At 47.4% G+C, this 18,659-nt stretch overlaps 1 protein-coding gene across 3 annotated transcripts in view; it reads right to left on the reverse strand.

Moving 5' to 3' along the window:
• EPHA6 (EPH receptor A6) overlaps positions 1-18,659 on the reverse strand; it is a 714,887-nt gene that overhangs the window by 183,909 nt on the left and 512,319 nt on the right. For all 3 annotated transcript variants that reach the window (XM_069945438.1, XM_069945437.1, XM_069945439.1), the window contains one exon: positions 17,836-17,998. In XM_069945438.1, the coding sequence (XP_069801539.1) occupies positions 17,836-17,998 (163 nt within the window). The remainder of the gene's footprint in view (positions 1-17,835; positions 17,999-18,659) is intronic.

Genomic DNA, 18,659 nt, shown 5'->3' on the forward strand with positions numbered 1-18,659 from the left:
CCTCCGGAAAAAGCAGGCGAAGTTGTTACTCACTATCCTGACAGCGGCCAAGTCCTTAATTGCTCGTGCCTGGAAGCAAACATCCCCTCCTTCCCGGCCTTGTTTGCTCACCAGAATCCGGGAGTTGCGTTCCCTAGAAAAGCTTACTGCTTCCCTTAATAATGCCATTGATAAATTTGAGTCTATATGGATCCTTTGGGATTCCTTTGATATGATTGCCTCTTCTGGCAGTAGACCCTAGTTTCCCTGTCCCTCCCACCTCCCCTCCCTTCCCTCCCCCCTTTTTCCTATCTCCTTGGTGTTGAGTCCTGTCTTAGTTTGTCCGTGTTGTCTGTTTGTCAAAAGGTTTTGTTATGGGGCTGTAGTTTGGTTCCACTTTTTGTCTGAGCCATAAGTAACAGGTAGATATCATCAGACGACAGCTGCTGTATTATCTATGTTTTCTGATTATCCTTGTAGAACTATGCTGTGCCGCTATGGTCACAGAAGAACTAGGTGCTGCCACTATTTCTACCTACTTGTGCCTGATATGTTTATACTTATTGCTGGTACCTTATCATATTGCTGTTTCTCACATTATCCTGTACATGCCCTGTAATTCTTTGTTCTGTTTGTGCAAAAAATTTTTGAAAAATCTTTGCAATAAAAATTACAGTTATAAAAAAAAAAAAAAATTAGGGTAGCATAAACTAGTGACAGAAATGTTGAACAGATCGGTGTATTACTTATATCATTCTGTTTAACTGTTCTCCTAATATGCAGGAGAATAGGATTCTTGCCTCACCCCTCCCCCCGCACTCCAGCTGCTGATTGACAGTTTACTGTCTATACACAGCATGGATAGATAACTGCCAATCAGCAGCTGGTGGGCGGAGTTTTCTACTTCCCATGAATATTGAGGACTACTGGGCTCATGCACATAATGGAGAGAAGAAGGATATCTCTGGATCAGCTGCACAGAACAATGTAAGTGATCCATCTGTGCTTCCATAATGTAGAAAAATGCTTTTATTCTCCTGTGCAAAGTGTCAAAGAGGAGGCCATGAAGTTCATGAATTGCTGCAAGTTGAAATGTCATCAATTTAGTGTACTGAATATTCATGGTGGTAACATTTACAACTACTGAGAGTAAATGTTCCACTGCAGGTAATGGTAAATAATTTACTATTATATTTAAAATAAAATTGAAAATCAGACCGATAAAATAACTTTATTATTTTGTACAGTGTACAGTATAAAGCCTCTTCCATGAGATGGACTTAAAGGGCTTATCCCAAAGAGAGATATGGGAGATAACAGCTGATCTGTAGTGGTCCAACTGTTAGAACCCCCACCATTCACTATAACAATTTTATGAATATCCCCTTTAAGAACATGGGAGTATCAACAAAAACAGCTATATCCATGGCTTTGGGACTTGCCTAATACGGAAGATATCTAGTCTATTGCATGATGTGTCTGGATTTGCAGAGCAATTCTATTGGTGTGGGTCTGAATACGTGGACACCCTTCAAATAGGCCTCCACCTATAAGCTGTTATGGTGTACTAATATTCTATTTATACTAATTATATTATTTATAGAGGCCTACTTTGTGATGATGTAAATAGCTTCTTCTGTCACCAACATATAATACATTTTATGGATATCATTCTGGCTGGGGACAAAGTCTTAACATATGAAAGGCCTTCGGCCATCGGGAGGGGGGGGGGGGGCTGCAAATCAGGTGTTTGAGTACAGAAGGAGACTCTTTTGCTTAATCAAACCTTTTACAAAGTTTCTTGAAATAACTTGTCACTATCGATTTCTGCAAAAAAAAAAAAAAAAAAAGTAGTAAAAGTAGTAAAAAAGAGAAGAAATTACCCCAAAATTTTCGGAAATAAATGATCAACAGAATTGTTCTATATGAAGGGGAGCAGCAGGTTGCAGGGCGGCGGGCGCTTAGGAGTCTAGTCTACAAATAACCTACTGGAATTTCAGCATTTGATTAGTTGCTTATTTTTGTCTGATGAAATTATGTGAAAACACTCCATCTCCAATTACATAATTACCTCCTTCTCCCCTCACTGTAATGAATTACATTCCAATTGCTAAGAAGGTGCACACCCCCCCCCCAATCAGGTTGAAGTGAAAGTACTGCCTACTCCATTGAGTACTAATTCTATGACACCCCTAATTTAAAATATTAGCAAAACACTACTGTCTATGCAAATGTAGCAGTGAGAGAATTCACAAACACAATCTGCATAATCAACCTCTGATTATGGAAATACGCCACTTTATAATAAATATATGGAAAAACACCCTCTCGTTGTGACAAAACCTGTATTTTCTCCAGTGCTCGGGGTGAGAGTCATGTGTCTATAGTTCCCATTATTACAATTATATAGGGCCCCACTACAAGTTTTGCTATAGAACTATATGGTTACTTGGCAGGGCCGGGACAAATAGTAAGCAGGGGTAGTCGAAGGGCGCCAAATGACCGGGGGACGAAATCTGGATGGGTAAGGCATTAATCTGCTTACCCATCCATGCTGCCCCCTGCAGGGCCGGCATCACCGCCCACCGTCCACCCGCTCCCCTGCACTGTAACTATAGCGCTCTGTGGCCACAAGAGTACAAAGAAGAGGAGACACCCGGACAGAGGTGAGTATGAGTGTTTTTCTTTTTGTTTATTTATTTCAGAGGATGGCAGGTGCCTGCTATATTGGAGGCTGAGCACACAGGGGACATATATACAACTGGGAGCAGCACACAGGGGACATATATACAACTGGGGGCAGCACATAGGAGACATATATACAACTGGGGGCAGCACACAGGAGACATATATACAACTGGGGACAGCACACAGGGATCTATATACTACTGGGGGTAGCACATAGGGGGCTATATACTACTGGGGGAGCACAAAGGGGTCTATATACTACTGGGGCAGCACACAGGGGACATATATACAACTGGGGGCAGCAAAAAGGGGTCTATATATAAATCGGGGAGCACACAGGGGTCTATATACTACTGGTTGAGCACACAGGGGGTCTATATAGTACTGGGGAAGCACACAGGGGGTCTATATATTACTGGGGAGCACACAGTGGTCTATATACTACTGGGGGAGCACAGAAGGGTCTATATACTACTGGGTGCAGCACACAAAGGGTGTATATATTACTGGGGGAGCATACAGGGGGTCTATATACTACTGGGGACAGTATGCAAGGGGTATATACTACTGGGGGAGCACACAGGGGTCTATATACAACTGGGGCAGCTCACAGAGGACATATATACAACTGGGGGCAGAACACAGGGGACATATATACTACTGGGAGCAGCACACAGGGGTCTATTTACTACTGGGGCAGCACACAAAAGAACATATATACAACTGGGAGAGCACACAGGAGACCTATATATAACTGGAGGAGCACACAGGGGACATATATATACAACTAGGGGCAGCACACAGGGGGCATATATACTACTAGGGCATCACACGGGGGTCTATACACTACTGGGGCAGCACACAGGGGTCTATATGCAACCTAGGGAGCACACATGGGTCTATATACTACTGGGGTAGAACACAGGGATCTATATATTACTGGGGGGGGGGCACAGGTGGTCTATATACTACTGGGGGAGTACACAGGAGGTCTATATATTTCTGCCTCTCTGCCTAAGGCACCAAAACTCCTTGTTCCGGCACTGTAACATTACTGTGTGCACTATGGCTGTACTATAACATTACTGTGTGAACTATGCCTTTACTATAACATCACTGTGTGCACTATGGCTGTACTATAGCATTACTGTGTGCAATATGGCTGTACTCAGGGCCGCTTTAACCAGAGGGCACATGGTGCACGTGCACCGGGCCCACTGGTTAAAGGGGCCCCCCCCAAGCAGGCCGGCCGTTGCTATGTGCGACCAATGCGGTCGCACAGGGCTCCGGCCACCAGCCTGTCAGGGGGGAGCGCCATGGATGGGTAATCTACTTACCCCTCCATGGCGCCCCCTGCAGGGCCCCCCCGTCCACCGCTGCCCCCGTCCACTGCTGCTGCGGCGCTTCAGCGCTGCAGCAGCAGCGACACTGACAGAGAGAGAGCCATTGGCTCCCTCCCTGTCAGTCACACTTGTGGCCGCACTTCCTGCGGTCACAAGAGGCCGCACTCTCCCTCTAGCGCCCGACGTCACTGGAGCGTCGGCGCGAGGGTAAGGTGAGTGCAGCCTCTTGTGACCGCAGGAAGTGCGGCCACAAGAGGGAAGAGAAGAGGAACGCGTGGACCCAGGTGAGTAACAGTGTTTGTTTTTTTCAATGTTATATAGCAGCTATATACTATTGGGGAGCACAGGGGGCTATATACTATGGGGGGGCACAGGGGGCTATTTACTATGGGGGAGCACAGGGGGCTATATACTATTGGGGAGCACAGGGGGCTATATACTATGGGGGAGAACAGGGGGCTATATACTATGGGGGAGAACGGGGGCTATATACTATTGGGGAGCACAGGGGGGCTATATACTATGGGGGAGAACGGGGGCTATATACTATTGGGGAGCACAGGGGGCTATATACTATGGGGGAGCACAGGGGGCTATATACTATGGGGGAGCACAGGGGAGCTATATACTATGGGGGAGCACAGGGGGCTATATACTATGGGGGAGCACAGGGGAGCTATATACTATTGGGGAGCACAGGGGAGCTATATACTATTGGGAAGCACAGGGAGCTATATACTATGGGGGAGCACAGGGGAGCTATATACTATGGGGGAGCACAGGGGAGCTATATACTATGGGGGAGCACAGGGGGCTATATACTATGGGGGAGCACAGGGGAGCTATATATTATGGGGGAGCACAGGGGAGCTATATACTATGGGGGAGCACAGGGGAGCTATATACTATGGGGGAGCACAGGGGGCTATATACTATGGGGGAGCACAGGGGAGCTATATACTATGGGGGAGCACAGGGGAGCTATATACTATGGGGAGCACAGGGGGCTATATACTACTGGGGAGCACAGGGGGCTATATACTATGGGGGAGCACAGGGGGCTATATACTATGGGGGAGCACAGGGGGTTATATACTATTGGGGAGCACAGGTTAGCTATATACTATTGGGGAGCACAGGGGGCTATATACTATTGGGGAGCACAGGGGAGCTATATACTATTGGGGAGCACAGGGGTCTATATACTATGGGGGAGAGCACAGGGGGCTATATATTATGGAGAGCACAGGGGGGCTATTTACTATTGGGGAGAGCACAGGGGGGCTATATACTATTGAGGGGGAGCACAGGGGGGCTATATACTATTGTGGGAGAGCACAGGGGGCTATATACTATTGTGGGAGAGCACAGGGGGCTATATACTATTGTGGGAGAGCACAGGGGGGCTATATACTATTGTGGGAGAGCACAGGGGGGCTATATACTATTGTGGGAGAGCATAGGGGGGCTATATACTATTGGGGGAGAGCACAGGGGGGCTATATACTATTGTGGGAGAGCACAGGGGGGCTATATACTACTGGGGAGAGTGCACAGGGGGGCTATATACTAATGGGGGAGCGCACAGGAGGGCTGTATATAACTGGAGGAGCACATGAGGGTCTATATACTACAGGGACACCTTAAAACTATGGAGGCACAGAGGGGTGTAACTATGTAGGAGTACAGAGGGGTGTAACTACTGTATAGGGGTACAAGGGACCTAACTACTGTATGTGTTGGAGCCTAAAATATTTGTCTGGCAGATTCTGGAGAGAAGATTCACAGCCAGGAGAAGACTTCAAGGTGGCCCAGGCTGGATGGAGAGAAAAAGAAAAGGTGACAGACTCTGATCGGAGAAGAAGCCCCCGGTGAGTCACTGGATGTAACTTCACTCTGTTATAGGCTTGTACTGATAGGGGTCATGATGTGGCGGTATTATGTAATGGTATCATTGGTGATATCTTTCTGTTTTGTTTAGTGCAGTTTTTATGTAATATGTAATCACTGAATGGTGGAAATAGTGTTATAAGGTAACTACTGTATGTATTGGGGCTCTTGATACAGTGTGGGGGCAAATTCAGTACATTATACAATGTGCAGAAATGTAAGGGGGGCCCACTCTTGAGGGCTGTGCACTGGGCCCACCAATGTATTAAAACGGCCCTGGCTGTACTATAACATTACTGTGTACACTATGCCTGTACTATAACATTACTGTGTACACTATGCCTGTACTATAACATTACTGTATGCACTATGCCTGTACTATAACATCACTGTGTGCACTATGCCTGTACTATAACATCACTGTGTGCACTATGCCTGTACTATAACATCACTGTGTGCACTATGCCTGTACTATAACATTACTGTATGCACTATGCCTGTACTATAACATCACTGTGTGCACTATGCCTGTACTATAACATCACTGTGTGCACTATGCCTGTACTATAACATCACTGTGTGCACTATGCCTGTACTATAACATTGTAACGCCCGGAGTAGTGGATCCACTGGACCGGCACCAGCGATGGCACAAACCTCACCAGGGAGCGGGGTCTAAGGGGCCGCTGGTTTTCACCAGAGCCCGCCGCAAGGCGGGATGGACTTGCTGCGGCAGGCGACCCCCAGGTCGCTACCCCTGGCTTGGTTGCTGGTGACGGCAGGCGAGGCGTGGCAGGAGCAGTAGGCAGGAGATGGCACTGGCAAAGGTCTGCAGGTGAGAGCGCACGTGACAGGCTGAACGCAGGAACAGATGGAGTGACAGGGAACCAGGAACCAGGAACAGGGACTAGGGACCGGGTAACGGATAGGACTCAGGAACAGGGACTGGGACCAGGTAACAGATAGGACTCAGGAACAACAGGGGGCTGGGCCAAACGCTATGGGAAGCATGTAGAGGCTCCAACACTAAGGACAGGGCATGCTGGGATTTATAGGGGAGTGATTGGGTGCAACTACCAATTAGGAGCGCACTGCCCCTTTAAATCTGAGACAGCCGGCGCGCGCGCGCCCGAGGAGGCGGGGACGCGCGCGCCGGCCGGCACAGCGGGAGACAGGAGCGTGGAGAGGTGAGGCGCCCCCCGGGGCCGAGGTGACAGCAGCGCCGGGTCCCCGACTATGGACACCGGCTGCTGCATAGGGCAGGTAGCGGTCGCGGCGGCGGCCCGGAACGCGGGACGCCGCCGCGGCCGTAACAAACATTACTGTATGCACTATGCCTGTACTATAACATCACTGTGTGCACTATGCCTGTACTATAACATCACTGTGTGCACTATGCCTGTACTATAACATCACTGTGTGCACTATGCCTGTACTTTAACATTACTGTGTGCACTATGCCTGTATTGTGACATCATGTTTTGCATAATTCCTTGTACAGTGACACCATTGTTTGCATCATTACTGTGTTCACACAACATATTTTTTATGACAAGTATGGCCGTGGTTTGCAATTAAAACAGCGGACGTTCTTGTCATAGAAAAATGTGTTGCATAGAAGTCAATGGAAACAGTGGTCGTTGTTCACACAATGTATTGAAGAACAGCAGTTTTTTGGTACGGTTGTGTGTTGTGTGTCACATGTCAATTATTTTCGGCCATTGTGCAATGAAATCAATGCAGTTTTCAGTGAAACAATGGCCGTTGTTCATACATTGTGGGTACATAGCCCAAGCCATAGACTGTATACATGTTTTCACGGACTTCCCCAGAAGAGATGAGCGAACATGTTTGTAAATGTGCATATGAACATGACGCTAATTGTTTGGGTTGACCGATCACGAACAATGTGGTCGATGATCGGAATGGTTATAGCAATCATTTTTGAACAAATTCGAACTGCGAACATTTATCTTGCGATGTACTGCATCCAACTTCTTCAGCCACCAGTAATCAAATGCTGCATGTTCGGGTTCAGATGAACCTCAGCGTGCTCTACGTTCGCTCATCTCTACTAAGCTGATTATCCTTGCACAGTGACATCACAATGTAATATATACTACTAATATATACTACTATATATAATGTAATGTATACAACATAATATAACATGATATCCATGATGTCTATGACTAAGCGCTGCTAACCAGAAACGCATAAGATATGTGCAATTCTTCCTTGCTTGGATGGTCACACTTTGGATTTTAATGCTTTGACAATAAAAGGACATTTTTAGTGGAAGTGCTGACCAAACAAGTTTCTTATGATATTTTATTCCCCTTATGCTAAGGTGAGTTTACTTTGGTTAATCCAGTTTTCACTAAGGGCCCTATTACACAGAGCGATAATCGGCCGAGATAAAGACATCGGTCAGCTGATGACAACGATCAGGGCCGTTTCTAGGGGCGGGCGAGCCGGGCCACCGCACGGGGCGCCCACAGCTAGGGGGCGCCCTGTGTCATCCGACAGTACCCGGCCCGCAGCCCCCGCATCCTCAGGACTGGCCCGAGGATCTGGAATCTAAGTTCCAGATCCTCTGGCCAGAGAGACCTTTAGCTGTCCGTACGCACACACTGCTAAAGGAAACAGCAGCCGGGGCAGAGACAGAGAGGCTTCCTGTGCAGGCGGCCTCTGTATGACAGGAGGCTGCCTGCACCGGAAGCCAGAAGAGGACGGACATACCAAGAAGAGGAGCTGGAGGCTGCAGGGTGACAGGTGAGTATCTGGTGGGGAGAATCCTGCACAGAGGGAGCCCCGATATGTCCCGATAATCCCGCCGCCCTCGCGATAAGCCCCGCCCCACGATAAGCCCCGCCCCCGGCGACAAAGTTTAGGTCACCCAGCTCTCCCAGTATCCTGTATGTCAATGTAATAGAGGTCTCCCAGCATTCTGTATGTCAGTGTAATGGAGGTCACCCAGCTTTCCCAGTATCCTGTATGTCAGTGTAATGGAGGTCACCCAGCTTTCCCAGTATCCTGTATGTCAGTGTAATAGAGGTCACCCAGCTCTCCCAGTATCCTGAATGTCAAAGTAATAGAGGTCTCCCAGCATTCTGTATGTCAGTGTAGTGGAGGTCACCCAGCTTTCCCAGTATCCTGTATGTCAGTGTAATGGAGGTCACCCAGCTCTCCTAGTATGCTGTATGTCAGTGTAATGGAGGTCACGCAGCTTCCAGCATCCTGTATGTCAGTGTAATGGAGGTCATACAGCTTTCCCAGCATCCTGTATGTCAGTGTAATGGAGGTCACACAGCATTCCCAGCATCCTGTATGTCAGTAAAATGGAGGTCATACAGCTTTTCCAGCATCCTGTATGTCAGTGTATACTGGAGGTCAAACAGCTTTCCCAGCATCCTGTATGTCAGTGTAATGGAGGTCACACAGCTTTCCCAGCATCCTGTATGTCAGTGTAATGGAGGTCACCCAGCTCTCCCAGCATCCTGTATGTCAGTGTAATAGAGGTCATACAGCTTTCCCAGCATCCTGTATGTCAGTGTATAATGGAGGTCATACAGCTTTCCCAGCATCCTGTATGTCAGTGTATAATTGAGGTCATACAGCTTTCCCAGCATCCTGTATGTCAGTGTATACTGGAGGTCAAACAGCTTTCCCAGCATCCTGTATGTTAGTGTATACTGGAGGTCAAACAGCTTTCCCAGCATCCTGTATGTCAGTGTAATAGAGGTCATACAGATTTCCCAGCATCCTGTATGTCAGTGTAATGGAGGTCATACAGCTTTCCCAGCATCCTGTATGTCACTGTATAATGGAGGTCACCCAGCTCTCCCAGCATCCTGTATGTCAGTGTATAATGGAGGTCATACAGCATTCCCAGCATCCTGTATGTCAGTGTATAATGGAGGTCATACAGCTTTCCCAGCATCCTGTATGTCAGTATAATTAAGGTCATACAGCTTTCCCAGCATCCCGTATGTCAGGGTAATGGAGGTCACCTAGCTTCCAGCATCCTGTATGTCAGTGTATACTGGAGGTCACCCAGCTCTCCCAGCATCCTGTATGTCAGTGTAATGGAGGTCAAACAGCTTTCCCAGCATCCTGTATGTCAGTGTAATGGAGGTCATACAGCTTTCCCAGCATCCTGTATGTCAGTGTATAATGGAGGTCATACAGCTTTCCCAGCATCCTGTATGTCAGTGTATACTAGAGGTCATACAGCTTTCCCAGCATCCTGTATGTCAGTGTATACTGGAGGTCACCCAGCTCTCCCAGCATCCTGTATGTCAGTGTAATGGAGGTCAAACAGCTTTCCCAGCATCCTGTATGTCAGTGTAATGGAGGTCATACAGCTTTCCCAGCATCCTGTATGTCTGTGTATAATGGAGGTCATACAGCTTTCCCAGCATCCTGTATGTCAGTGTGTACTGGAGGTCATACAGCTTTCCCAGCATCCTGTATGTCAGTGTATACTGGAGGTCATACAGCTTTCCCAGCATCCTGTATGTCAGTGTAATGGAGGTCACACAGCTTTCCCAGCATCCTGTATGTCAGTATAATGGAGGTCACACAGCTCTCCCATTATCCTGTATGTCAGTGTAATGGAGGTCACACAGCTTTCCCAGTATCCTGTATGTCAGTGTAATAGAGGTCACCCAGCTCTCCCAGTATCCTGAATGTCAAAGTAATAGAGGTCTCCCAGCATTCTGTATGTCAGTGTAGTGGAGGTCACCCAGCTTTCCCAGTATCCTGTATGTCAGTGTAATGGAGGTCACCCAGCTCTCCTAGTATGCTGTATGTCAGTGTAATGGAGGTCACGCAGCATTCCCAGCATCCTGTATGTCAGTATAATGGAGGTCATACAGCTTTTCCAGCATCCTGTATGTCAGTGTATACTGGAGGTCAAACAGCTTTCCCAGCATCCTGTATGTCAGTGTAATGGAGGTCACACAGCTTTCCCAGCATCCTGTATGTCAGTGTAATGGAGGTCACCCAGCTCTCCCAGCATCCTGTATGTCAGTGTATACTGGAGGTCATACAGCTCTCCCAGCATCCTGTATGTCAGTGTAATAGAGGTCATACAGCTTTCCCAGCATCCTGTATGTCAGTGTATAATGGAGGTCATACAGCTTTCCCAGCATCCTGTATGTCAGTGTATAATTGAGGTCATACAGCTTTCCCAGCATCCTGTATGTCAGTGTATACTGGAGGTCAAACAGCTTTCCCAGCATCCTGTATGTTAGTGTATACTGGAGGTCACCCAGCTCACCCAGCATCCTGTATGTCAGTGTATAATGGAGGTCATACAGCATTCCCAGCATCCTGTATGTCAGTGTATAATGGAGGTTATACAGCTTTCCCAGCATCCTGTATGTCAGTATAATTAAGGTCATACAGCTTTCCCAGCATCCCGTATGTCAGGGTAATGGAGGTCACCTAGCTTCCAGCATCCTGTATGTCAGTGTATACTGGAGGTCACCCAGCTCTCCCAGCATCCTGTATGTCAGTGTAATGGAGGTCAAACAGCTTTCCCAGCATCCTGTATGTCAGTGTAATGGAGGTCATACAGCTTTCCCAGCATCCTGTATGTCAGTGTATAATGGAGGTCATACAGCTTTCCCAGCATCCTGTATGTCAGTGTATACTAGAGGTCATACAGCTTTCCCAGCATCCTGTATGTCAGTGTATACTGGAGGTCACCCAGCTCTCCCAGCATCCTGTATGTCAGTGTAATGGAGGTCAAACAGCTTTCCCAGCATCCTGTATGTCAGTGTAATGGAGGTCATACAGCTTTCCCAGCATCCTGTATGTCTGTGTATAATGGAGGTCATACAGCTTTCCCAGCATCCTGTATGTCAGTGTGTACTGGAGGTCATACAGCTTTCCCAGCATCCTGTATGTCAGTGTATACTGGAGGTCATACAGCTTTCCCAGCATCCTGTATGTCAGTGTAATGGAGGTCACACAGCTTTCCCAGCATCCTGTATGTCAGTATAATGGAGGTCACACAGCTCTCCCATTATCCTGTATGTCAGTGTAATGGAGGTCACACAGCTTTCCCAGTATCCTGTATGTCAGTGTATAATGGAGGTCACTCAGCTCTCCCAGCATTCTGTATGTCAGTGTATAATGGAGGTCACCCAGCTCTCCCAGCATCCTGTATGTCAGTGTATACTGGAGGTCACCAGCTTTCCCAGCATACAGTTTGGGACCTTAGAAGTGGGAAAAGGGGAAGGAAGTTGCTGGAAGTGCGGAGCCTGAGATGTTTGTCTGGCAGGTCCTAAAGAGATGAATTGTAGCTGCAAGAGCCCGTCATGGAGGCCGGGGCCGCATGGAGAGGAAAAGGGACCCGTCAGATCAAAGAAGACGTCACCTGTGAGTCCCTGTATAATGATTTTGTATTTAGTGGAACATTATTTGGCAGGGGTGCAACACCAATTTATGCCGCAATACACACACTGCTTCTTTCTAATAACCTGAATCTTAATAAAAGCCCCCTTTCCTGAGTGAGGTGAGGGGGGGCGCTTTTATCAAGATTCGCCCTGTTGCCAAAATGACCTAGAAACTGCCCTGACAACGATCATCAGGCCGTGTTATAGGCCCAGTAAACAGGCGCTGACCTACCAGATTGACGCTTGTTTACTGATCGGCCTTAAAGGAGTACAAAAGGAGTGCAAAAATATGATGATGTCCAAACAAACACATCATAGTATATATTGCATATGGCTACTTGGTGGCTCAGTAGATAAAAGGGAATCTGGCAGCTAGAAAAGACATCCCATCATGGGAAAAGACATGCATACATGGCTACATGGTTGTGTATGCAGTCAGACGTTTCATAACTTCATTGCTGTTGTACGAGAATGTTCTCACCAGGGGAGGATTAAAGGGAGGGCACCCGGGGAACGTTCCCAGAGGCCTCCACTATCAGCGGGCCTCCACCAGCCCCAACCCGTCCTGAAGCAGGTTCAGAGCAATAGAAGAGAGTGGGGAGAAGCTGTGTGCGTAGGATGACATCAAGAAGGAATTCCCTGAACTCCTTATACAGGTGAGGTGAATAAAGGAATGGAGGACATGCAGCATCCAACTATATGCTGCACATTCTCCATTCCTCCTTCCCCCTTTGTCGGGTCAGAGAGGAGAGGGACTCACTGTACGGCAGCCTGATGAGGTCAAAAGGCGGCTCAGGGCCCAGAGACCTCGTGCTGCCTGCTCTGTGCTGTGTGTGCTCTGCTCTGTCCTCTCCTCCCAGTGCCCCCCTCCTCCCCATAGTGATCTCTATAGGGTATATCTTCCTCTGCACTGCAGCTTCTAGTGACCATCACACACACGTACAGCCAGGAGCGAGGAGGGGTAGGTGTTAGGTCCCCTACTGTAAGCAGGCCTCTGGGTAGATTGCCGTATTGTTTATTTGGGGGGGGCGCAACCAAATTGTCGCCCGGGGCCCCCACCAGTGTTAATCCGGCATTGGTTCTCACCTAAAGAAATTGCCATAAGTGCCATAGAGATGTGGCTGGAGCACTTTTGTGTGCTTCAGTGCCCTGGCCACACCTCTATGACACTTTATAGTGACCATAAAAAGCCCTTTTTTTTAAAGGTAATTACAGCCCTGTATAACTACAATAAAGGTAAAGCTAGTCTCACTGCATCTATAGCTATGTAGCCATGTATGGAGTTTTGGATGTCTTGGGTTGTTCCCATTAATGGGTTTCCTCTGGGTACTATAGTTTTCTTAGACACCCCATAAACATACTGATTAAAGCCCCTATTCCACGGGTCGTTTAGAGGAGTAATATCGTTCGTATTCAGCCGATATCGACCGCTACGAACGATATTCGTCCCGTGGAATAGAGTGCAACGATCAGCCGACATCGTTCATGTCGGCTGATCGTTGCAGTCGCTTGTTTTTCAACATGTTGAAAAACAAGCGACTGATATAGCAGCGATCTGCTGCCATCGCTCTGTTGAATAGGAGCGTCGGCAGCAGACGCTGCTATATCCTATGGGCTGCCCGGACGATCAGCGATCCCCCGGGCAGCCCCCCCAGCAGCTCCCCGCCGCCCCTCCCGCACTCACCCGCTCGCTGACGCCGCGTTGAATAGCGTCGGCAGCGAGCGGGGAACGAGGAGCAAACGAGCGCTAATAGCGCTCGTTTGCTCCTTCAAAAGCCTCGTGGAATAGGGGCATTACATTGTGAGCCTAGAGGACAGTAAGGGCCCTATTCCACCGGACGATTATCGTTTGCATAATCGTTAACGATTAACGATCTCAAACGACCGCTATTGTGAAAGACCTGAAAACGTTCAGTCATTTCCATGGAACGATAATCGCTACTTATGATCGTAATTGCGATCGTTTCTCTTCGCTATTTATTCGCTATTGCGTTCGTATCTATTGCGAACGACCGAACGATGTCTTATTCAATGCGAATGATTTGCGAACGTTTTGCGAACGAGCAACGATAAAAATAGGTCCAGGTCTTTATAAAGCGATCAACGATTTCTCGTTCGGTCGTTAATCGTTAACTGCATTTCAACCGAACGATTATCGTTCAGATTCGAACGATTTAACGATAATCTGAACGTTAATCGTCCGGTGGAATAGGGCCCTTAGGGTCCTTTTTACATCCATCGATCTTCGGCCACCTGTGGCTGCAAATGACTGGCGATCAGCAGGATCAGTGCTCGCTTGCAGTACATTTACAAGGCGGTCATTGTGCAGCCGAACCTTACAAGCGATCACTGTATTATTCATGTGGCCATTAACATTCACTGTTATCGGCTGCACATCTCCCATTTACATAGAGACATGTGCCATCACGCTGGCTCAGTGGCTGCCAATAACTTATATTATCAAATAAACTAGTTTTGTGAATCTTTTATCTGTTGTAGGACTACAAAGCCCAGCACACATGTACATGATAGGAGTTGTAGTCCTGTATTACATATGTACTACAGTAGCCATCCTACAGGTAGGGAAGGTTTCAATGTGCCAGGATTGTGTTACAAGTTTACCTCAGCAAGAAATAGATAGAATGGTGAGTGACATGAGGTGAAGTGTCATGTCTTCTCTCCATATTACAGCAGCAGCACTGCCCTAACACTGTACAGTAATAACAATAAAGGGGGAGATTTAACAAAGCCCGTGCAGGGGAGCAGTTGCCCATAGCAACCAATTAGATTTTTTCTTTTTTCATTTTTAAAAAGGCCTCTAAAACTGAAAACTAGAATCTGACTGGTTGCCTTGGGCGACTGTTTCCCTGTTCCTCTGCACAAGTTTCTTTGTTTATATAGCTCCAACCTATTCTGCAGTGCTGTACAGAGATTGTAGTCACTATCCTCAATAGAGCTCACAATGTTTTGAAGTGTGTGATATAATCCATGCAAACATTAGGGGACATACATGCAGCTGTTATCCCAGGACCCCAACACTACAAAGCAACATGGCTAACGTATGTGCCCCCCACAACATGGATAACCTCTGTGCCCCCCACAACATGGATAACCTCTGTGCCCCCCACAACATGGCTAACTTCTGTGCCCCCCACAACATGGCTAACTTCTGTGCCCCCCACAACATGGCTAACCTCTCTGCCCCAAATAACATTGCTAACCTGTGTGCCCCCCACAACATGGCTAACCTCTGTGCCCCCCACAACATGGCTAACCTCTGTGCCCCCCACGACAAGGCTAACTTCTGTGCCCCCCACAACATGGCTAACTTCTGTGCCCCCCACAACATGGCTAACCTCTGTGCCCCCCACAACATGGCTAACTTCTGTGCCCACCACAACATGGCTAACCTCTGTGCCATCCACAACATGGCTAACTTCTGTGCCCACCACAACATGGCTAACCTCTCTGCCTCAAATAACATGGCTAACCTCTGAGCCCCCCACAGCATGGCTAACCTGTGTGCCCCCCACAACATGGCTAACCTCTGTGCCCCCCACAACATGGCTAACCTCTGTGCCCCCCACGACAAGGCTAACCTCTCTGCCCCCCACAACATGGCTAACCTCTCTGCCCCCTACAACATGACTAACCTCTCTGCCCCCCACAACATGGCTAACCTCTGTGCTAATCACAACATGGCTAACCTTTCTGCCCCCGATAACATGGCTAGCCTCTGTGCCCCCCACAACATGGCTAACCTCTGTGCCCTCCATAACATGACTATCAGCTCCTGGTCTCCTTTATGTCATGAGGCCCTTACTGATGTTAGCTCCTCCTACAGGGGTGGGGCTAAATAAATGCATAACCCCACCCACCTGATGACTCACTGTTCCCTCACTGACAGGAAAAGGAAACAGAAAGGAAACGTGACATCACAGGAAGTAAAGAAAACACAAGCAGAGTGGTCATGTGACTGAGCATGAGAACAAAATAAGCGCTCTAAATAAAAAATAGAAGTGTATGTAAAACATACAGCCCCCACAGAGGCCAATGCAATGCTAGTTTATTGAAAAATCCCAAACAACCCCTTTAACAATCCGTTTTATCACTGCACAAAAGACGAAATCAGCCAACAAGCAGGTGTTTCATGGGATAATTGGCCCATGTAAAAGAAGGGCCTAAAGTGATGACAATCTCTGTACAGTGGTGTGGAATAAGTTGGTGTATTATAAATGAGGGGAAAAAATCTACCATATTTTCCAGCATATAAGACTACTTTTTAACCCCGAAAAATCTTCTCAGAAGTTGGGGGCTCAAAAACAGCCACATCCCCTCGGTATGCTGCGACCCTTGTAAAAAAACAAACGATTCAACTTACCTGTGACCCGTTCCTGGCGTCAGCGAGTCCCCGTCGCGTTCCTGGCGCAGGCAGTGTGATGCACACTGCCTGCGCCAGAGGTCCCCGAAGCTCTCCTGGCAGCTGAGCGTCTCATCGGAGAAGCTCGGAGACGAGAATGGCAGAGGCTGCTGGAAGTCCTCAAAGCCTCTGCCATTCTCCCGAAGCTCTCCCAACAGCCGAACGTCTCTAAGTTTCTCTGATGAGACGTTCGGCTGCCCGGAGAGCATCACACTGCCTGCGCCAGGAACGGGATGGGGGACGTGCAGCTGACGGAAATGGGTCACAGGTGAGTTGATTGTTGTTTTTTTTTTCCAACTTTAGTTAACCCCTACCTGACCGCAGCAGGGCTCCAGCTAGCAAACCCTGCTGTGGTCAGGCAGGGGTTAACATTTACTGGCGTATAAGGCGAACCCCTGAAAATCTTTTTAAAAGTCTAGGGTCGTCTTAAATGCCGGAAAGTACGGTATATATATTCCTGAAACTCAGTAGATTGTGAATGCTGTGGGATGATACCAGTCAGGGATGGTCCGAACCTGCCGAGGTTCGGGTTTGTATGAACCTGAACTCTCGGTATCAGATTCCCGCTGTCTGCCCGCTCCGTGCAGCGGGTGGATACAGCGGGAGGACAGCCTGGAAAACTGGGATACAGCCTATGGCTATGGCTGTATCCCAGTTTTCCAGGCGGTATTCCCGCTGTATCCACCCTCTCCACGGAGCGGGCAGACAGCGGGAATCATGGCCGAGAGTTCGGGTTCGTATGAACCCGAACCTCGTCAGGTTCGGACCATCCCTAATACCAGTACATTCAAAGCTGTGGAGTATATTGGTGCTATGCAAGGGAGACAAAATCAATACAAACATTCTAAATCCACAATAGAGAACCTCTCTAAAATCTAAAGCCAAAAAATAAAAGACATCTTTTTATTTATTTTTTTCTTTTCACTTGAGCTTGGGACCTCGAATCACCTCTCTCTAGCCCTCTCCTATCATTGCAGAATTGAAAAGAAAGGATCAAACATTTGCATATCAAATCAGCGTAAAGTTTCACAGAATGAACATTTTCAGCATCTGATTTAGGATGTTTTTTTTTTTTTTTTCGGAGCGCCCAGTGGTTAATTAAACTTACTTTCATCTCCGGTTTCAAATTCGAACTTATGGCTGTAGCCGCTGTATCCTGCAGCGGTCCTGACTCGAATGTGAAATATATACTTGGTGGATGGCTTGAGGCCTGTGATAATAACACTGGGAGCTTTGGATCTTGTGGAGGAATAACTGAGCTGTTCATGTTCCTGCAGACAAAAGGAAACAGTCAAAATTAGGAAAAAATAAGATTAGCCATAATATTATCTCATTTGTAATGCAGTCACCAGCTTTAACCCCTTTGTGAAATGCACAATGCGCTTATGTAACAGATACGCCAGGTTTTTTTTTTAAACCATTTGTTATTCTTTAGGCATTAAAAGCTGCGCCTTTGATTTGCTGCATGAAATGACAAGTTTTGTAGCGGCATTGGGCTTATCTTTATGATAAACTCAGCTCTGCGTTCACACTGAAAGCTTGCTTTATCGTTTCAAGCATAATGAAATATAACATTTTTTTTCCCCCAATGGGGCACTACACCAATGATAATAGGTCAGGGTTAAAGGGAAACTCCAATTTTTTTAAATGGTTGCAGAAATGCTGAAATATTACTGTATGTGACCATAACTTAGGACTCTGGTTTGCCAAATTTTAATGTAAAGTTTAGATTTGTGCCAAACGGAACTTTAAAGGGGTTGGCCACTTTATAGGAAAATTGCTCAGTGTAGATTATTAAAATGTGTACTAGTCACTGTATAAACTGACAGCAGCAGCTATAACAATACCTTATAGAGCTAAAATCAGACTCCCTTCCTCCAGGCTGTGCTGTCCTGCTCTGTGGTGAGTCTGTCCATAAGATGGCTGACATGG

This window comes from Dendropsophus ebraccatus, chromosome 11 (genome assembly GCF_027789765.1).
Source record: "Dendropsophus ebraccatus isolate aDenEbr1 chromosome 11, aDenEbr1.pat, whole genome shotgun sequence".
NCBI classification, from domain to species: domain Eukaryota; kingdom Metazoa; phylum Chordata; class Amphibia; order Anura; family Hylidae; genus Dendropsophus; species Dendropsophus ebraccatus.